This window comes from Protopterus annectens, chromosome 6.part0 (assembly GCF_019279795.1).
Source record: "Protopterus annectens isolate FY-2018-M chromosome 6.part0, PAN1.0, whole genome shotgun sequence".
Taxonomy (NCBI): Eukaryota; Metazoa; Chordata; order Ceratodontiformes; family Protopteridae; genus Protopterus; species Protopterus annectens.
Genome location: NC_056737.1, coordinates 1302976979 through 1303000103, shown reverse-complemented (window position 1 = coordinate 1303000103; position 23125 = coordinate 1302976979). Strand labels below are relative to the sequence as shown.

Below are 23125 nucleotides of genomic sequence, written 5' to 3'. Positions count from 1 at the left end.
CTCAGAAGTATTCTCTCACAGAAGTGACAACATGCTCCAATAAAGCATCACAAATGGCTTTAAATCATGTCTCCCCATCTACCACACACACACAATACTGTTTCAACAATTATATCAATTATTCCAATTTCTACTGAACACTGGTTTATGTTTAAAATGATTAACTGCTTTCCCAAGGAATATATGCAAAACAAGTTATCAATGATCTAAACATTCCAACATAAGGACAACAGAGATGCAGAAAAAAGTATCAGCATCCTAACTCAAAAAGTGAACAAATTCTGGGAAAAGGACTTCAAAGTATGTGGGGAATCTTCCGAGAACTCATTTGGCATCTTAGCAGCTTTCTGCCTGCCAGCAAAAACATAGCATGGTAATGGAAATTAAAGGGCTCAAATGTGCCCTTTCAAAGTAACTGGCTACTCAAACAGTGCTTAAACATAATTATATGTCAACAGCATCTAAACATGTTGATGATAACTGAACATATCCCTACACAACACCACAAGCATCAGAACAAGTTGTTCACATGAGCATAACACAGCTATACTTTTATAATGCAAACATTATAACACTTTCAAACAGTTTCTGCTTCAGTTCCAAAGTGCTACAGATAACAATCTAAATTCACTGATGCCGCATTGCTTACCACGTCTTCAGGGGAAAAAAAAAATCATGGTCCTTTTTTTCTGTACTAGTTGAAAATACATAGTACAGAACTGCAGCACAGCTACATACAACACAGCTTTGTGATATCAAAGTACAAAAAGACCCACAAAACATAAAACTCAATTCAGGTAACCTATGAAATACAGCTAGAATTTCAACATAAAATATTAAATTAAATTTGATATAGCCATTTAAAGCTTTGCTTCTTATAAAAATACTTTAACATTCATATGTCATCTTTTAACTTTTCTCACTTCAGACTGTTGCTGCATTTAACACACTGAATCAAAATTTGAAATGTAATTTCAGTAATGTTGGAGTGCAAGTCAGTAGAGACCAGGAATCTTTCTTCATTGAGAGTAATGTTTAAGGCAACATTTATTCAACACCAGAAAGCACTTCCACTTCAATGTCTTTATGAACTGACACTGCCTGTTTGTCAGATTGTCCGCAATCAGTTCAGTGCATCTGACATTCAGTACATTTGACACTGTCAGAGCATTCTGCTGTTATTAAAGATGATTCTTAATATACCCCTAAAAGTCCATCCAAACAATTTGCATTATTGAAGACAATTCTCTAGATACTCTTACAAGTCCATCGGCTGACAGCTTTGTGTAATTTGCTCACGTAAGACTGGCCTTCTGGATTGGTGCAGCTGAGGTTGGGAGTATGGCTGAACTTTGTTTGGAAATGCAAGACTTTCAAAGCCTTTTGTTCATGAACAAATAATTCTTGAGATAACATGGGACACAGCACGCATTTATATTAAGTTACTTAGCACAGACAGGAAAAGCAGAAGATAACTAAATGTCCTCTTGTGGCCACTGGATGGCCTGTGAGATTTCATTACAGCAAACACTGCATTTGTGTGGTTTGTTGGCACCTCAACATTGCAGATCATCCCTTCACAACAAGAAATGCACTCCTGAAACAAAAGCAAATCAAAAATTCAGTTCACTTTAAAATAGAACAAAATGTGACTTTACAAAATGCTTGTTCAGGGTACAATATTTTACTAAACATTCAAAGCAGTAGTGTTTCCAATAAAAATAATGCATTACAAAGCTAAATACAGGACTTCCCCTCCACCCAATTTAACTTAGGAAACTTGATTACCATGCCTTATCCATTCTAGTACATTAAAACAAACATAAAAGATACATGACGTAGTGCTACTTTTAATCTGATTTTACATACAGGGAGTAAACAGAATGTCCAAAGTTGATCACCTCAAAGCCCTGTCTCTTTACTCTGTACCATACAGACTACTGAGAGGTGATCTTTGCTTGGCATACAGGGTACCCCTGAACCCGATTTTCATGAACCTTTTGCACATGCGCAAAACAAATGATATCAAAACTAGTAGATCAAAACATACATTTTTCTTGCAATATAAATAGGACATGTTGGAGAGACAGCCATGTTTCTCAGAGAATTCCCATTCTCTGGAGCAAACTTCTTCTCCACGTGAAGCAGAGTTCCTCCCTAAACCTATTTAAGTGTAACTTAGACCAGTGGGTAGGTAACTAGAAATTCACCCCGGTCTGGCTATTATGTCTCTGATGGACAGAGACAGTCAGTAAATCACCCATACATAAGTCAGATTTATGGGTCACATTTGGGTTGCATAGCTAGTCTTTTATGGGCCCTAGTAGCTGTTCGCACAGTAAACACCTATGAATGCATTACAGCTTCTGTTACTTCTGATATAAACTAGGGGTAAAAGTAATTTGATAACTAACTTTGCTTCTATTAACCTAGATCAAAACTCAGAGCTTCTTTGTAATAAGTTGTACAGATACTCTGAAGTACCACATGTGCTAGGATCACTTATCTGCATGAAATATTGGATACGTTAGCTCCAGCAACACAGGTACGTTTTCTTTCTTTCTTTACCATTGCAAATATTTAGAGTCCAATAATTTGTCTTGAAATGATTTCTAATACCAGAGTAGTTTTTTTTTATGATGACACTTTTTCGATGTTTTAGTTTATTTTTCTGCATAATGCCCTCTTAACATCACTCAGGTTTGTAATCAAGAATTACTTTATCATTATCTACCAACCAGCCATGCATCCTTTTCAGTGAATAAATACCACTGAGTCATTTTGACTGCTTGAAACATAGAGATATGTAAATCAGCATTATATGCTTTTTCCTCTTTCCAGAAGACTTACTTATCTGAATCAAGCAATTTGATTTTATAAACAGTCTAGCTTTTTTCACTTTATTACATTGCTCCCTCAGATATCTAAGAACACTCATAATTTGAGATTTTGCTTTTATTACTGATTTCATAGAACTGGCATGTTACACCAGGGTACAGAAACTAAATAAAATATGACAGCTATATTTTTCTTCCATGAAACAAGTTGTTTAAAAAATACTAAAATATATATAATTAGAGCATATGTATCACACTGCTGACATACTGTATGTAGCACTAAAAGTTATGACAATCAACAATTCATTCTTCTTAAAGGTGTAAACAATATTAAGATACAAAAAAAAACTACTGTGTATCAAATGTATTACTATTCACATTACAATGCTATTTAGAACAATGTATTATTTCTGTTTATCAAGACTACAATGTTTTACACGGGTCTATATTATCATTTCGAAGGATGAAAATGCCGAATACCAGTTGGCCGACATGTAAATGTCAAACTACGACATTGCCGCACAGACAAATCACCAACGCCAAACACAAACATTCTTAAGTGGGGGGCTTTGCCCCCCCATGCCCCCACCCCCTAACTAATTATTCTATCTCCGAGACCACGCTAAAATCAGGGAAAGGGCAGGTGTAAGGAAACGGCCAACTGGTTTCTTTCCATTAGGAAGAAATCGGTGATTTGGCTGTTCGGCAATGTCGTAGTTCGACATTTCCGTGTCGGGCAACTGGTATTTGGCATTTTCTTTTGAAATGCTGATACAGACCCTTTTTCACTTGTGCTGTTTGAGTACTTCTGAATGGATGTAATTAGTCTACTTGGATCAATGATCTACCATGAATAACACATTTAAATAAATACAAGTACATGTGACATGCAATAACCTCCTTCCCATATAAGCTGTAGCAACAGTGCCCAGAGTACTCTCCTAGACTTGAGACATTAATGCCCTGTTCCCTAGTGAATTCTTACTCTATTTATTTATTTGGCATTTGTTTACTGGAAAGTCCAGCTGGGCTGTAATGTACCCATTTTAGTGGGGACCCGGGGTAAAGCTCCACAATCACAGAAATTAAAAATTGACAAAGTTGATACAGAGCATTTATATAACAGATAATTTTCATAACAGAGTATCATGTATAATAGGACTACAAATAAGGTCAGCGTTAAGTATAACATGTTACATAAGTTGAAAAATATATGATGTAAAATTCCTGAGATCAAGTAAAATATTAGTAAGCCACGTTTCAATGGAAGTGAAAGCTTGTTAGGTTATTTGTTGTAGGTGTGTTAAGGTGCTTGAAGAACATATGATAGTGCAGTCACTGGCATATTGAATCAGGGTGCCTTCACAAGAGGATGAATGTAGGTTACTGGTAAAGACATTAAATGGAAGTGGACGAAGGATGGATCCTTATGCAATTCCTATGGAAGTGAGAATGCATGGTGAGATGGAGACTTGCCATTTTACTGTTTGCTGTTTGATAAGTAACTAGAGAACGACTGAACTAAGGGAGATGATAGACCAAGACTGGAAAGTTGTTTAAGAAGTCTAAACTGCAAGGCAATATCAAAAGCTTTTGACAGATCTAGAAATACAGCAGATACAAGTTAGTCAGAGTCACGGGCTTTGCTGACAGTGTCCATAAAGGAAAATAAGGCAGTAAAAGTGTTTTGGTTTAACTAAAAGTCATGTTTGGTGTTGGTGATTAGATTATTTTGTAAGAGAAGAAGACAGAAGTTGGTGGGTGTGATGACCTTCCACCTCTGGGCTAGTAATAAAGAAGCCTCAATCCTCACCACTGGTGCCAGTGGGAGACACTCACTGGGAGGATAACAGGTATGTACACAGTATCTCCAGATGCAGCTCTCTGAATCAAGAACAATCAAGCACAATTTCCCTTAAGAGTACACAGGGAACACAGTCAGTCCGGGGCTGGTTTCTCCCTCTTTATCCAGATCCCCAGTAATGCTCCCCACTGGCACAGCTATACAGTTGAGACCCCAGCTGAGTGTCTAAGCCAAGACCTCCAGCACCCTCTCTCTCCAACCAGTGCATCAAGTCCCTGCCCAAGTAGCTGACACACACACACACACACACACACACACACACACACACACACACACCTGGGAAAGACTGGCACAGATTTACTAGCTATGCCCCCTTCTTCCCAGACTATAAGGTAGTTACCACCACCACCAGACACTCCTGCCAGCTACCTTAAGGCCCTTACAAGGGTACCCAATATACTGAGTGAAATTAATATTAATACAAACGGTAATTTGACCCAGACCAAGGCTAATAGGAGTGGCCCACACAGTGCTACCAAATAAATATGCAAATACTCTCAAAACTTAAATATCTCTACAAAGATCAGCCACAATGAAAGATTTAAATATATTTAATAATAAATAAAAGAACAATATTAAGTATATATTCACAGTGACATCAGAGTTCAAATCACTGGAAATATTTAAAATAACATTGACGGACAGACTCGGACAAAGAAAAATCAATATCTAAACTAAGCTTCACTATATTCCTGACTGAATCTAAGACAATTATACTATTCCTTACTTAACAGAGCAAGGCAGATGATGTGGTGAATGGTCCTTTTGTTGTCAGGCCCAAGACAGAATACAGAAAGCTCAGTCTCATTAAAAGACTTCTCAAAATAATATCTAAAATATTACTTCTCAGATAGGTTGCAGTATGACATCACTTCTGGTCATTTGACTTCTAGTCCCCATGCAAACAACCATTGTTGGAAGCTGGCAGGATTTAGCACATACCTGTAAAAATAAACACACAAGGGCTTTTGCTGATATCTGTGGCAGGTGCTGGAAGTCATAAAACAATTTCATACCTCCACGCTTCCAGAGTAGTATTTAGTTCACCCGAAAGACAATACAAAAAGCTTCCTAGAACAGACTTTGTGTCTCTGGTTGCATTGAAACCTATGAGATAGCATCTTCACTGCCTAGCCCATAAAGTGGCTTAATTTGCTGGCCTGAGGTTAATCTTCCAGTTTCTTCTGTTAAAACATATACATTTAAACAGTTACAGCAGTGCACATACATTTCTGTTCTCTCCAGTAGGGTACACTGTGGATACATTTCAAACACAAGCACTTTACAAATACCTCTTCAATACAAACAGTTGTACAAATCAGTTTGATTTACACATGACATTCAGTTCCAATACGTACGAATCCTTACGATCAGAATATAAAAATATCTTAGCTATCTCAAAACCCACAAGAAAACCTGGTCACTCTCTGTATTCATACTCTGTCTCTATACTTTGGAATTCACTACTTCTAGCTACCAGGGCTATGCCTGGCATAACCCATTTCAAACCTCTTTAAAAACTCATCTCAAAAATGCATGGCTCTGCTCCTGCATAAAGCCTGACTAATGCTCAGGTCTTCCTTTTCTGTCACATTTCAATCCCTCATAGACTGCAAGATCCTACAGCTCTAACTCCTTCTCTGCTTCTATACCTTATCCTTAAGCTACTGCTCAGGCTTTATTGCTTCTATTCTTAACTCTCTCTCACTATCTATCTGCATTACTAACTTTCGGGCTGCTATTTTCCTAACTGAAACTAACATTCTATTTTTGCATGTACTATAACAGTCAATGTCCCACATTGCACTACCTACGTACTTTTTTTTTGGACACTATCTACACCATGTATGATGAGAGTGACTAGTATCATCTATAATGTTTTAACTGTATAGAATTGTCTAGATGTGTAGTAATGGGTCTACTTTACATGGTTGACTCTTCAGAAAGTTGACTTTCATATGGCCGAGACCATACGATCAACTTTTGAAAAACCAACCATGTAAAATAAACACAAAACATTGCAACAAACACTTATCTTTCAGCTGTTAGCAGGGGACACCCCCGTAACTTAAACATCCAATTCTGAGATCGCACTACAGTGCGGAAGAAGGAATTTTTCCCATTCCACACTGTATGGAGATAGCGGTTCCCCATGGTCGGCTTTTCGAAAGTCGATCATATGGTCTCGGCCATATGAAAGTCAAATTTCTGAAAAGTCGACCATGTGAAGGGGACCCATAGTAACATATTGCAACATCTTGTAGCAGTTTGTTCTTTCAACTTATTTATTGTACAGTATTTCTAATGCAATCTTTATTGTATTGGATTATACTATATTTGTATTGTACTGTATTTGGAGCTTTTCTCCCTGGGCCTCTGCTGAAAATGGGTTCTGTAGACCCAGTCAGACCACCCTGGTAAACAAATGTCAAATAAGTACAACAAATAAATAAATAATACATTTGTAACACAAGCATCTTGTATAAATCAGTTTGATATTCACAAATGACATACAATTTCTTACAAGATTACAGTTAGTTGTGCTGGCAGTACCTCCTATTGTCACAGTGGGGTATACATTTTTCTAGGATTTTAGAGAGGGAAGACAAGATGGCTTTGTTAAGAAAATGTATTAAGTCAATAGAATTACCTCCTTCATTTAAAGGGATATGTGACATTTTTCATAAGTTAGCAACACAGGATTCAGCATTGGATCTGTTAATAAGGATGCTAATTAGGTATGCTATTGTCTCTGCAGCTAGATTTAGGTACTCTGGGGAGGCTGTCAGCTACTGTAGAACAAGCTTTTAGTTTTTGTGTTAGTTGCAGGGAATGGCTGAAAGGATGAAGTGGGTATAGTTGGGTGTTTGGGTATTGTAGAGGTGGCAGATATGTGAGTGAGGTGAAGGAGATTTGCTACGCTCAGGGTGGGGGGTACTGTTGTGGATGGGGGTGAGTGTTAGGTGTATTAGATCTGTTTGTGGTTAAGATGGCTACGCATTTTATGAATACATGTATTCAGTTTGGTGACAGGAGAAGGGGAATTTCTGGGAATGGACTGGGATCTTTTTAGCTCATGGGTTTAAGAGAGAGAATATTTTAGGGGTATTTTTATGGCCGTCTTGTATATGAATACAGTATTTTTTTTATCCATGGTGACTTTTCACTTGAACTAGTTGTGTAGTTGCCTAAATAGCTGTAATATTTTTGTCATTTTTATTCTTTTGCCAAGTAATCCATGATCTGCTCCATCTTTCATAAGCAGTTTGTATGACTTGGTGAGGCATGAGGCATGAGGCATAGTTATTTTTTATTCTTTTTGTATGGTGTGGGGCTAAGGTGTTAAGGGTGTGTAAAATTAATTTGAAATGTTCAAATGTTTCAATAAGGGACAGTATTTTCAGGATGTATCAGTTTATAACTTTTGTTGAGTCAATGAAGGATGTGTTGTTAAATTTTGATAGATTATGGGTAGCTATAAGCTTGTGTTCCTTTGTTAGTTGACAGACTGACCTATGGACTTAAGGATTCTAGGAGTATACCTGGTAAAATTAGATGGGTTGGTAACCAGAATCCAGTCAAGGATAGATTGTTGGGTGTTAACGTTGCTATATCATGTTGGTGTATTAATTAGTTGTGTGAATACATAAAGGTTCATGCTGTTAACTAAGCACACTATGGAGTGAGTATGTTGGTGTATTAATTAGTTGTGTGAATACATAGAGGTTCATGCTGTTAACTAAGCACACTATGGAGTGAGTACCAGGAAGAAAAAAAAAAACAATCTGTAAAACTACAGTGAAACAGAAAATAAGACTAATCCTATGATTCTGAGGTAAACCAAACTGGCTGCAAAGTAGTTAAATGCTCACTTAAGTTACCTTACAATATGCTTTACTGAAATAGGTAGGTTTGAAAAGAATATGTGAAAAGGGAAGTATGGTCTATGGGTAGAACTTCTTTACTTGATCACACTCAAATAGATACAGGTGCTGCCTGCAGAAAGTAATTACTCTTAATTTCAGTATATGCATCTGAATGCAAATGACCACCAAACTCCTCTCAACAGTCTGTCACTTAATATGTTAAATAATCTGAACCATCCAGTTAAGTGTGCGGGTGGGCATATGCTTGTGAGGGGGTTGGGTAAATGAAAAGCTGAAATACATTATTATGGGCAGAATTTCTTTCAACTAATTGGAATAGAACACTTTAGAAATGGAAGGAAATCAGTATGTGAAAATATAAAGCTCAGGAAAGAATGTTTATTTGTAGACCATTTCTTTTCTGCAGTCAGAATAGGTGTACCTTATTATTATTACTAGGAGGGGCTTATTCAAAAGTCACAGCTTGTGTGAAAAATAAACTGAAGCCATCCTCTTGTGGCATTTTATAGAAGAAATTGCAGTGCCCATCACACTTTGAAAGTGTAATAATGAAATACAACATCCTAGGTCTATCTACTGCAATTTTCTTTCAATTGGAAATGTGAAAACCTGCAAACTCTTGCAACTTTTGATTTACAACAAACATGAACACATTCCTTTTTTTCTAGAGGATAAATTCAATATACATCAAAACGTACAAATACTCTCCTGTTACTCTAACATCAGAACAAAAAACAATACTCAACTGTACCCAAAAGTGATGTTTTCAAATGTATGAAATGTTCAAACAGAATGAAAGTACCTAAAATTGTGAACCAGTACTCTCAGAAAATGGCCGTTTTATGGAAAAATACATACGATTTCCATTTCTGATACAATGACAGCTCTACAGATGTGCTCTGGACATGCATTTCACTCCTCAGTCTTGCCAGAATTCATAAGTTTACCCCTTACAGAAAGAGAATATAATGGGAATTTGCAGTCAAATCTTATATTCAAGATGGCCCACCAGTAATCACTACAGAGTTACTCCCTAGAAACTGTTTGACAATTTCTCATAGTTTTTCTGATAATCATAGTTGGACATTTATCAAACTATAACAAAGTTGTGTTATTTTCTTTGTGCACAAAAGACAGCAATAGGTCTATGTTATCAATAGGCTGACCAGTTTTGTGCCACTTGGTTTATGACCAATCCATGTGTTTTGGTAGACACACAATAACAAGATCATATCTTTACTACACATAGTTTTGTGTATGAGGCAAATTTCTTTGAAACAAGTCACTAAAATTCCAAAATTTAAGTGAAAAACAGGAGGAAATTAGACATTTCAGCAGACCTCGTACAACACCTTTTTTCATAAGCAAATAGGTATCAGAGAAATACTTCAACAGGAACAACTGTTTAAGTTAATCAAAGGAAGAAAAGACAATCTCCATGGCAAGATAAGGAAAAGCCATAAGCTGCTTCACAAACATCTGAAATGATAAATGAGTGCCACGTAGACAAACTGCACATCTCCAAATATTTTGACAAAAACGGAACAGATCCTTTAACAAGTGCAGAAGCAAACTCAAAATCATTCAATATACAGGCATTATCCTCCAAACTTTAAGACTCCAGTGCTTCAAATGATAATGTCCAACAAGCACTGCATACCTTTAAAGACTTGTGCAACATTACATTAAAAACAAACGGAATATTAAAAACAAAGCATGGAATGTAACCATCTGCCTAAAAACTTTACCTGAAACAGGAAAAGTACCATCACATATCCAGAAAGAGCATCGCATTTAGGCTTCCAACACCTCACATCAATTTCACTGATATGTAGAGATACTTGAATAGAGTCACTAGGCATCAAACTACATAGCCTCTTCACTGTCCTAGTCATCTCCTTATGAGAACTTCAGTTACAGCAGCATCACTAGCAGTTGCCAACACCTCTTCCACAGCCAAACTTGGTGCACTATCTCTATCAATGTATTCACAGCCACAAACATCTCCATTTCTTAGACATTTGGCCCATGAAACTAGACAGCAGACTTGACCAATTGCCACCCCTGCTAGATACACACATTGCCAGAGTGTGACTTCTGCACTTCTTACTCAGTTTAAATTTTCAGTTCCAATAACACTTAGCATTTACTTCTTTTACTAAAACATACATGTTTCAGTTCACCAACAATAAATGATACCTCTTCTGAGACAAAAGGTACAGCTGTGTACACTTACCATAAATGTAGATGTTCAAGTGTATTCACTGTTGCAGTCATCACACTTGGGTTATCTGCCTGCAGGTAGCCCTCAGTCGGCCCAAATACCAGAGATTTTGTATTTCTGCATCGGATGCTGTCGCTTCTTCCATGACGTCAGGTCGTCAGGGGTATAAAAACAGGCAGCTGATGCCATTACATCAGTTTTTCTTGGCCCAAATGTCAGGAGCCCCCAAATAGGAAGCTAGGATATGGTGTGGAACCACCACCAGTAAAAAGTAAATACCAATACCAGTAGGAATAGCCATAGAGAGGAGAGTTAAAGAGATAAAGAAAACAAGGGGACTGGAGGGAAACCAGGAATGCAACAGTGAATACACTTGAACATCTACATTTATGGTAATTGTACACAACTGTACTATGTTCTTCATGTTTCACTGTTGCAGTCATCACACTTGGGTTGATTCCCAAAGCTGAGGAATGGTGGAGGCAGTCAAGAGGAGTTAGGGTTGGCTAGCAGGCCTTGCAAGACTGCAGTAGCAAATCCTGCCCTGGATTTGGAAAAGATAGGCAGGTGGTAATGCTTGATGAAGTTGTGTACAGAACTCCAGGTAGCAGCTTCCAGTATGTCCCTAGTATGGACTCCCCTGAGAAATGCTGTAGAGGTAGATGTAGCCCTAGTGGAATGTGTTCTGACCCCCTGAGGGGTTGGTTTTCCATGGGGCTTGTAGCAGAAATGGATGCAGTGTGCTACCCATTTGGAAATGGTTTGTTTTGAAATGGCCTTGCCCTCTGCCCCCTGTTGCAAAGCTGACTAGCAGTGTCTGAAAGGTGTAGTCCTACAAAGGTAGAACCTGAGCTGTCTGTGCACGTCCAAAGAGTGCAGGACCCTTTCCTCTTTATTTTGAGGTTAGGGAAGAAGGTTGGCAAATGGATGGACTGGTTGAGAGCCACACTGGACACCACGTTAGGCATAAAGGAAGGGTTAGTCCTGAGGGAAATCCTGTCAGCATGGAAAATAATGAAGGGTTCCACAGCCATCTGTGCTTGTAACTCAGACACTCTTCTAACAGAAGTGATGGCTAGAAGTAAGGCTGTTTTCCAAGAGAGGAATTTTAACTCTGCTGAAGCAGCAGGTTCAAACTGTGAAAGCGTGAGCTTTTCCAGTAGAACGTTAAGGTCCCAAGTAGGGGTGGGTGCTCTCCGTGGCAGCCTTAAGTTGTTTGCCCCTCTCAGGAACTGTTTGATGAGAGGGTGAGAGAAAAGACTGATGAAGCATTCTGTGATTTGAATGCGAAAGTGCTTACACATTTTACCTGTTCTTTAATAAAGTGTGTTACATTTTTTGCATCTGAGCCTTGGACCCTTCTCTCTATTTTGTTTTTATGGACAGTTAAAATCAGCACAAAGTTATGGTCTTTGTAGTGCTCAGATTTTTATTTGTCCCAGGCTGTCTTTGATTCTGAGTGACATCAATGGATATTTTTTTACAACTATTCAGGTCTAACTGATCTTACATGTTTACATTTATGTGGCTCATAATGTCTTGTTCCTACACTGGTTTATATTTAAGTTGGAAATTCTGCATGTACTACTAGAAAATACATAGCAGCACAATATCAACGAACAAAGTTTGTAGAGGATGCGGTACTACCACTATAAGGTTTATCTTTGGGCCAAATACCTAAAAGCCTTTATTAGCATAACTCAAGGGAATATTATGAAGTGGTAAGAGCACAGAAGAAGGTGGTGGAAGAGCATAGGTAGGTCGCTAAAGTTTGCAGTTTAATATCCTGGTCAGACGAGAGCAGTTTTTATGGTTAAACAGTTTATACATTAGGGTGCAAGTTGGCTTTGCTCAGTAACTCAGCAAGTGTTTTTGTTTAGCAAGATGAAGTTCTTAAAATTTCAGCAAAATTAACTAAATAAATACATACATACATATATACCACTTTATGTGTTTCCACAATACAGGAACCCCAACACAAAATGCAGAGAAAACACAAAGTACAAATCAAACATCCTTTACATCAGTTACAAAAGGGCGATATAGTCAGCAACAAAGTTGATTTGTTGTTGAACTGCACTTGAGAGTTCCTTTTTGCTGGGTTTTTACATTAAGAAGACCAGATCATCCATCTTGTGGGAGAAGATGTTTGCCTAGTCCTTTTGAGTTGGGAATCATTTCATAACAGCTCAATGTGCAGTCATTTACTGACCAGAGGGCACAGGAGTTACATTTCAGCTTTATTCTGTTTGCTATAAACTAGGTGTATTTGCATGGAGCTAATCACCTCAAAGCAGCAGTTGGCAGTGCCCTTTACATATGAATGTGCTTAGACAGTAAATTTACCTAAAAAAACAGTATGAAGACTGTTACCTGTAACACTGTGAGGCACTGTGTGGAGATGAACAGCACTAATACCATATCCTAGTGCTATCTACGGCTTGCCCCCAACCCTAGAAACCACTCCATGAGACCTCTGTACAAATCAAGCCTTAAACAATAACAGCTCACCCTAATACAGGTCAAGACAACATGGATATTCAACTTCCAGTTGTCTCAGTGGCTAGCTTGGTAGATATGGCCATCCTGAGCCAATGTAGCAATTGTCTGCTGTTCTCAGACAACCATTTAATATTTTAAGAAACTAACACAGTATGTCAGAAATGTACATGCACATCTTCCTTGGAGGCAAAAATCTTGCAACAAAGAAGGTTGTCAGGAACACCCACACTTCATCCTCATACATACCCCTCACTACACATGTAGACCATCTTATGCTGGGGCAACAAAAAGAAACCTCCCCAAAACTCAAAGACCTCAAGAGCCTACAAGTGGCAATGGCAATCCTCTGCCAGCACTAAAGCACATGTCAAAAGCAACACTAAACACCACACATACACCTACACTCAAGGAATACCGAAGATTGAAGCCTGTAACATAAGCAAACTATTTACCCAGGACTCATGTCATACCGGACTCCACTATATGACACACAGGTCCCACTCACCAGGCCGGATAATGGGAAGATAATGGTTAGTTGTTTATCTGGAGCAGGGATCTGCACTATTACGCATGCACTCAAGTCACTGCACAACAGGTACCAACATAAGTCTATCACAATCCATTTGGGTGGAAATAACCTTAAACATATCTCACTGTACTATATGAAAAGAGACATAAAGGATATCTCTGAATATGTAGCAGTTGTCCATCCTGCACTAGCATTCTACCTTCATCAAGGATAGTGCCACAGTATGAACAAATATGACTGATTTTTAACAATGGGCTTAGTTTCTGGTGTCATTCTACAGGGATTCAATATATGTCAGCATGGGAGTACATGGTTAACAGTTCACGTTGCTTTACTAAGAAACGGTCTGCACCTGTTCCCCTGAGCTTTTGAATATTGGCTAAAACGTTATCCACCCCTTAGAGCCTTTTTTAGTCAATGCCAAAATGACAAACCTATCCAACAAGGCCAATTACGAGGTTAGGATAGCCTCTTATGCTAAGGACAGCCACAAGGCCTTCTCCAGCTATGTCCAAAACCTTAAAGGTAACGCACAACAATGTGATGAACTGGTGGTAAATAGCACCACCTTCAGTGTACAGGGCAACACAGCAAATCTGCTGGCTGACAAATTCATCTCTAACTTCACCCACCACTCCCTGACGAATCCCTTCTAGCATAACTCTCCCAACTATCAGCAGAATGCAGGTCCTAGGCCAAATCCACTGTCTCAATGGGCCCGGACAATATCCTGGTGTGCCTCCTAAATAGTATAAAACATGACCTATCAAGACCACTTGAGGCACTTTTCAACTAAAGCTTCATAAACAGGCTGTTCACCCAGTGCATGAATGACTGCAACAGCTATCCCTCTTCACAAGAGTGGTCAATCAATCGACCCTGGAAACTACAAACCCATCAGTTTCACAAGTCTAATATGCAATGCTATGGAATAAATGATCATGAAAATAATCATCAAAGAAGTCAGCAACCTTCACACACTAGACCCACTCCAGTTTGGCTTTGTCAACAGAAGGTCCTGTCTACTAAACCCAGTAGACTTCTTTGAGAGGGTCACCATGGCAATGGATGAGAGAAAAGTGGTATACACCATCTACTTTGACCTGGCCAAGGCATTCAATATGATATCCCACTTGGGTATTGTTGAAAGATTCACCAAACTAGGCATAAATACCTACATAACTCAATGTATTGCCAGATGGCTCACAGATAGGACCTGAGAAGTCAGGATTTGTGAGACCACCTCCACCAGGAGACTGGTCACCAATGGAGTTACCACAGGGTATCTGTGCTGGGCCCGGTCCTGTTTGGCATCTACTTCTCAGACATCAAGGCTACTGTCAAGGATCACTGGCTAACCAAGTTCAGAGATGAGAATAAATTGGGAGCTAGCACAGATTCCTCCCATGACACTAACATCCTGCAAGCGGGTCTAACACAGACAAATAAATTATGCCAAGCCATATATTAAAACTAAAAGCCAAGAAAAGCATACTGCCCTTTTAGAAAACATCATCCCAAGTTAATTATTCCATTGATAAAACACTGCTAAGAGTTGATTCTGTAGTTAAAGATCTGGGAACATATGTGCACAGTAATTTGGCCTTCAACTAATGTGTAGCCAAGATAGAAAAAAAAAATAATTCTATGTCAGTCGGCTTATAACTAAGGGTATGGCATCTAGGTTCAAGCACCGTTAGTACCACTCTACATGGCCCTTATCAGACTCATCATTGAGTATAATTTCCCCTTCAACATGTACCTGACCAGGCATTTACAACAGTTGGAATGCCCAAAGAGGCTCCTTACCAAGGGAATCCAGGGTATCAATGCACTCTCCTTCACAGATTACCTTGGGGTTCTATTTTTACACTCAGTCTAACTTTTTGATGATCTATGCCTGTCATATAAGGCATCCTCAGATACAGCCCTGATAAAACTTTTGCAAATCTAAAAAATGAAAAGCACCAGAAACACTAGGTCCAAGGATTTACACTTTGCTTGTGACATACACATAACATGTTGGTGAGATCAATGTGTGCCTGTAAGGATACTCACATTATGGAATAGGCTGCCTACCCTTGTAATGCAAAGTTCATTATCCCTGACCCTATTCAAATACAACCTTGACCATTGGATTGGAAATTTTAAATTACATCTTGTTGGCTCCCATGACTCTGATGGACAAAGGCTGACAGTAAGTACGTATTCCCTAACTAATATACACCTCCCTACCCCACAAAACTCTTAGCTACTGCCTAACATACCCCTCTGAAGAGATGCCCACTACACATGGGGACACAATTGGGTCAGATTGCACAGCTACTCTTATAAAGGCCTTGGTGGTTGTTAGCCTAGTATAAACCTATGAATGTAAACCTACTGTAATTCAAGTTATCAAATCATCACACTGGGGCATTAGACAAAGTTAAAAATGCATAAAGCTTTGGGGAAGATCAACCAAACCTATCTTGGGTGCTGAATTACTTAAATGAAATTAAAATAAGGCAATCATAATAATATACTTGTGATCAGTGACTCTACAGGCCATAAAAGTAACACATAGACATTGAGATGTTCTTGTCAAGAACAAGTAATACAAGAGAAAAAAAAAAACCAACAGACTAAAAGTCTGGATCAGATGCAACCCAGTATATGAGGATATACACATACAGATACAAAAAGAAATGCTGGACTGATATTTTTTTAGTGAGGAAATGGCCCACATATTTAATGATACTTCTGTCTTTTCCTTGAATGATACCGAAGGTAAAAACCTAAAGTAAGGACCTTGAATTCACACACGTAAAACATAGTGGCATAAGCACAGATGATTCAATATATACCAGCAGTGTGAAATGTGTGATCAGTATGTCTTGCAGTATATAGATTTTACTAGCAACTCAGAGGAAGTGTAAACAAATATGGGGGTAGTCTACAAACACTTCTTTGCATGGATGACATGGACTGCACCACAAATGAAACATGGGTTAAATGTACTTTTTCAGTATTAATATATCTATGCTGAACTCCTTTTACTACAGTCAAGCTAATGGAACAGAGGGAGGTATCAAAATAGTTGCAGGAGACAACTTAAAGCCAGACTAACAGAAAAGTAATCACAGAATTAACAATCCCAGCATATAAAAACTGTAGAAGACACACTGGAATTCAGCATTGCTAGGTGCTACATAACACTGCCTGTATCTATTGTAAAGTTTAAAGACTAATAATCTGCTACAAATAAAGGTAAGAAGCAACAGAATTCTTATGGGAAATTTTGCTCATACAAACACTGAGTAGAATAACTGTGTGTAAAATAAACAGCCACAGTTACTACACAATTTTATTAATCATAATTAGAAAATGCATTCTTAGTCAAATCATGAGGAGCAATGTACTTGCTATTATACTTAAACACTATCCCCGGGATTCATGAAGCTTGCGCCAGGTGCAGCGTAGCGTCGGCGTTCTAACACCAAATATGGCCGCCAAGCGATTCAGGTATGAGCTGTTTCCACGTGCACTACCTGCGTATGCTACGCCCGCACAACTCCTGAGCCATGTATGCTAATTACCCCATGTGCAGCAGTGCAGCATGCAAATGAATGTATGTAGCGATTCAGGAAGTGGTGCAGGCATAGTGTAAGCATGCAGAAATGTAAACCGTAGTAAACGATTTACATTTTTGCAAACATAAAATCGGAGCCATGACAGCCAACCAAACACATGTATTATACTGTTAATATGTGCCAATGGCTAAATATATAGCCATTGGCATAAAATAACATGTACAAAATATAAAATGAACATTTAATATATATAGTCGCACTATCGTGACATGGAAGCGCAGGGCAGCGGTGCGCAAAGGGGATCACAATGAATATATAAAAATATAGAATAAAACCGCAATGAAACACATCACAATTTCCCCATAATAGTCAATGGCAGGCATGCCACACCATACTTATGGCGCAAGGGATGCTAAGGGGCAGTGACAGTGTTATGTGCAGTAGCTAGGAATTAGTAGGCTATGCCATGCAAATGACAGGAGTAATAGTGAATCACAGACTCCCAGCTTGTGAAAGGATGCACCTCACAGCGTAGCGTTATAACACCGAGGTGAGCCCTTGAGATAAAGATGACATCAACAGAGGAGTGTGTCGCCATTGCTTTAAGCACATTGGAGCATTGCTAAACCGGTCTGCCCCTAGCTAGGCAAAGCTGCAGGATAGGGGTGTGTCGAATCGCCCATAGCTATACTTAGCTGAGAGTACACACAACTGAGTATGCATGTGAATGGAAATGAAAACACGTGTAAACCCAGTAAACGGGTATGTGCATCGCGCACTACAGCCGAAACAGGAAGGATATAGGAAAGAAATAATGAAATGCTGCAGCAGTGAAATTGGAGTACATATGACTAATTAACACCTAGGAGCCTACAGTGGGCCATTGATAACAGCTAACAAGGCTGCAGGCAGCTACCTGCAGAACAGGGAAGGGGAGGGGTTGTAATGCAAAGAAAACAGCAAAGTGTCAAAGCAGAACAAAGGAGATATGCAGTATATCAGCAACAAGGCACATTTCGCCATGACTGGGTAGGGAAAGTACAAAACAAGAAAGACGGCAGGTGGATGCATGCCTGATAATGGGAGGGGTTCCAGGTCTAAAAGTGAATTAAAGGGCAACAGATTAATCAAGGCAGGGAAGTAGCTCTCCACAGTAAAGGCCCCACACTTGCAATACTCATTTGCAAAACCCATAATTAAGACATGCAGCAGCTGTAATAGTTCATACACACCCACTTACATCAGCAGCATCCATAGCACAATACTATAAAGTGTGAAAGCACCTCACACACATTTGTGCATTCCCATACTCTCTGCACCAGTGGTGTATACAGACGGGGACTTTTATTATGTACACGTTAGGGGCTGCCATAGCTTTGATCCACCAGCATGTGTTGGAGACTGAAGGTGGTGGGGAGGATGATGCAGACGACCACCACAGGCACCAGAGGAGGAGGAGAGTATTCAGACCCAGGCTAACCTACCAGGGGCTACATGATCTGGAGATAGTAGAGCATTACAGGGTGGACAGGGACACCTTACAGCAACTTGTGGAGCTGTGCCGACCACGCCTCAGAGCTAGAACAAACAGAGGGGAACCCATCCCAGTGGATATGAAGGTATGTGTAAGCATGAGTATACTAGCTACAGGTACCTTTCAAAGAACAACTGGAGATATCATGGGTATCTCACAGGCATCAGCATCCACAGTTCTACATCAGTTCCTAGATGCCATGTTACCACATGCCGATGAGCACATATACTTCCCCCGAACGCAGGAGGAGTTGGCCAGCAATATGCGTCTCTTCCACCATGTGGCAGAATACCCGGAGGTACTGGGCGCAATAGACTGCACGCACATACACATCAAGTCACCACCAGGTGAGCAGGGAAGGTGCTACATAAACTGCAAGGGATACCCCTCCATCAACTGCCAGGTTGTGTGCAATGCCCAGGGCTTTATCATGGATGTGTGTGCCGGCAGCCCTGGAAGCTATCACGACTCCCCCATCTGGCATGCCTCACAGCTGTATCTGTTATTTGCCAGGGGAGACATCCCAAATGGTCACCTGGTGGGGGATGCTGGCTATGCACCAAAACCGTGGATGATGACTCCCATCAGAAATGCACACACACCCATGCAGGAACGCCACAATGAGGCACACGCACAAACCAGAATCATCATAGAGTGTGTGTTTGGGATGCTGAAATCATGGTTCTGTTGCTTAGACATATTTGGTGGAGCCTTGCAGTACTCTCCAGGCACGTGTGCCCACATCTTCATAGTGTGTGCCATGCTACACAATATGGTCCTGCGGAAACAGCTGCAGCAGGGACAGAATGGTGAAGGCCCTCACAGCCCACCACCATTGCCAAAGGCCCCACAGGCACAGAGGTACTCAGACCACGAACACCCTGAGCCAGCCCCAGAAGACAAATGGAGGTGTGCCCAGTATACCCATGCCTTGACAAAGAGGGAACGTATAGCACACACACTGACAGTGTAGACACCTAGGGACTGACACCTTTCTCCACCTGCACACACAGTAAAAATGGATGGCACACACACAAGACTACCTGTAAATTGTCATGTATAGGCAGGCAACTGTGTGCATCCAACATAGGCAGCCCTCAACTATTGCACACACAACAGCCATTGGCGCAAGGTAAGTCAACACCTGAACAGTAAATTAAGCTATCAGCATATGCAGATACTGTATGTATAGATTCATAGGTAGGTACTTGGCCAACTGCCAGAGGCCATTCATAAGGCCAGCCAAAATCTGTCAGCTTTTGCCACCTCATTGATTCATTAACCGTCCCTCTGTGGAGCAGAGACAATGGCGGGGTCCCTGGGGTGCATCTACTGTCCCCATCCACCCTTCAAGGTTTCTCTTGTAGAGTGTTAGTGAGGGGCTCTGTATAATGTAGTTAGGGATATTGTTCCAAAGTACGGGGAGTGTCTGTGACAGGAAGCTGTCCCTCCAGTACCTCCCGGTTACTGTTGTGGCAAGGTCAGCTCACTACAGTGTGTGGCTCACTGTGACATGGATTCCCATAGGTGGAGCATATCCATGAAGCCTGAGTTCGACATGGCTGTGTTGGTCAGTGGAGATCATCTCTGGGTAAACGAGATGTCACTGAGTAAAGCAGGAGTTTATTCAGTCCGGCTGCATAGGCCATATGTTGGAGGCCAGTATTCCCCGTGGTGAGGTACATTCGTGGACCCCTCCAGCTGTTGGACGTCCTCTGAGGTACATCCCACATGGGTTATTATACCCTATGATGGGACTGATGAGTGATGAGTAAAGGGGCACTATAACCCCAGCATGTCTAGATGGGAATCCTTTAGTAGTCAAATGGCCTACACAGAAGGATGTCCTAACTACTGTGGAGATATGATTGTCACAGGGGAGATCACTATCTACCTTAGTCCCCAGATACCCCATTACCTCGTCTGTATTAAAGTGACTGCAACTCATGTGTTAATATGTGGGTGCCAATTCCACAATGGAATGAACATGCAGTTAGTGGCACTTGGCTGGAGGCCGTGTCGTTGGCACCCTGTGGCGTTCTGTGAGGCCCCCTGAGGGATGTCTGTGTCAGCTGGACTATCAATCATGGCTCCCAGTTTGCAGTCATTGCCAAACATAGTCTGCTGTAGTCCACCTGTGTTTGCCTGTACATCTGAGACGTATATGCCAAACAGTAGAGCTCCCAGGACTGAGTCCTGTGGGACACCAGTCATGACTGTTCAAGATTTGGACCTGGAGACTGCTAGTCATACCATGTGGGTTCTGTGTGTAAGCTGTTGGCAACCCAGCCTGTGATGTATGGGTGAATATACAGGCTGGTGAGTGGGGCATGGTGTCCAAAGCCTTGGTGAGGTCCAGGTAGTATGTGTGAACCACCTCCCCACCTCCCCTGTCATCTAAAGTCTTGGTGACTGTATGTAAGACGTCAATCAGGTTCAGTAGGCATGAACTGCACTCAACCAAGCTGACCTGGGTTGGATCACGTGTTCGAAGGTTACCAATGTCATTGTTAATGAGTGCCATGAGGATGCGAACTTTACCATTGCAGACCAGGCTAGTCAGGCTTATGGGGTGGTAGTTACTATAGTCAGTTGTGATTTGTCAGTGATGGAGTGGAATAACCGTTGCCACGCACCATTGTATGGGCATGTAGCCTGTGGAGAGGCTGAAGTAGGAATGCTTAATTAGGTGGGGGGCAGGGTGTCTTGTACAGTTTGCAAGATGCAGTCTGGGTCAACATCTGCCTCCACTGATGCTGTGTTCTGCTGTTAGAGAGAGCCATTTCCACCTGTGTGTCTCTGATGGTTGGGATACTGTACCTTTCGGGTAGTGTTGTGGGCTCTTTAGGGGGTAAAGTATGCACCGAATTTATCTGCAAGGATGTTGGCGAAATCAGTAGGATCAGCATATTTTATGCTATATTTCACTGGCACAGTGCAAATCTGTATGTCACCACGTAGATCCTTGACATAGTCAAAGAAGGCTTTGTGGTTATCTTTCGAATCCTTGCGTATTCTCCTGCTGATGTTAGCCTGGGATGATGTCATGAGGGACCTACATATCATACTAATAGTGGTCACAGATGTCTGCCCTTTGTGGGATTTACTGTGTGCCTTGAACACTGTCCTACGTCTGTAGTATAGCCTTTTTATTGCAGAGGTCCACCAGACCGGTGTCCTTGTCTAGGAGGACTTAGTCTTGGTTTATCAGTGATGGCACGATCCATACATCCATGTCGGTGATTGCAGACTGCATTTGTAAATCTGTCTGTATCTTGAGCAGTGTTTCCCCTTAGTGTGGGGGCTGTGAAACCCCCCATCCCTGTCACTAGCAGTGTAAATTTAGCTGTAGAAAAGGTATACACTGTGGTATCCGTGGGTGGGGAAGATGCTAGGGTGTGGAAACAGTGAATAGTTCATGGTCAGATCTAACCAGTGACCGGTTAACCTCCACTGTGGTGCACCTGTTTCCCATGTTGGTGATGACCACATCTAGTAGTTTCGACCCCACGTTAGTGAGGTTACCACCTGATACAGGGCATATGAGGAGATACATTCCAGGAAGCGCTGGTCCTGGAAGTGAGTACCGGAGTACGTTTCCCAGTTAATGGTATGGTAGCTGACATCGACTAATGCCAGGGTGTGAGTTAGGACTGTCGTGTTCTCCACTGTCTCTAGGTAGGTGGAGTGGATGTCCTGAGTCATGGAGGGTGATCTGTAGCAGGCCACATTCCACATTGCAGTTGTAACTGATGTTAGCTGCACATGGATGAAAAACAGAGGTATCATGCTGCCCCACTAACCTGGAGGTGTAGGTATCCCTGATGAACATGGATACAGTCCCTCCATGTCTGTCAGTCCATGTTCTGTGGCTGAAATGTGTGGTAAGGATTGTAGTCTGGTAGTGCTGGTGTGCTCTCAGGAGCCTTAAGACAGATTTCAGTTAATGCACAGATGTTGATGTTGTCCATCCTGAGGAGTGCTGTGAGTGCATGCATGTTGTGATCACAACCCCTGGTGTTGAGTAGCATAAACCTCATTGAATCTGCTATTGTGCTGTTTACAGAGCTGGTATTCACCTTCGAGACTCTCCTAAATAAGGCACCATGGGGGTGAAAATAGCCTTGCCCAGGATTCCAAAGCATAAGGCTGACACATAGGCCGGTATGGTATCAT

The 23125-nt window shown here is 40.8% G+C and overlaps 1 protein-coding gene across 6 annotated transcripts in view; it reads right to left on the bottom strand.

Annotated features, from left to right (window-relative positions):
- Positions 1-427: 427 nt before the first annotated feature.
- The window catches only part of LYPD6B (LY6/PLAUR domain containing 6B), a 1153451-nt gene continuing 1130753 nt past the window's right edge, over positions 428-23125 (bottom strand). For all 6 annotated transcript variants that reach the window (XM_044074870.1, XM_044074871.1, XM_044074874.1 and 3 more), the window contains one exon: positions 428-1597. In XM_044074870.1, the coding sequence (XP_043930805.1) occupies positions 1433-1597 (165 nt within the window). In that variant the 3' untranslated portion in view covers positions 428-1432. The remainder of the gene's footprint in view (positions 1598-23125) is intronic.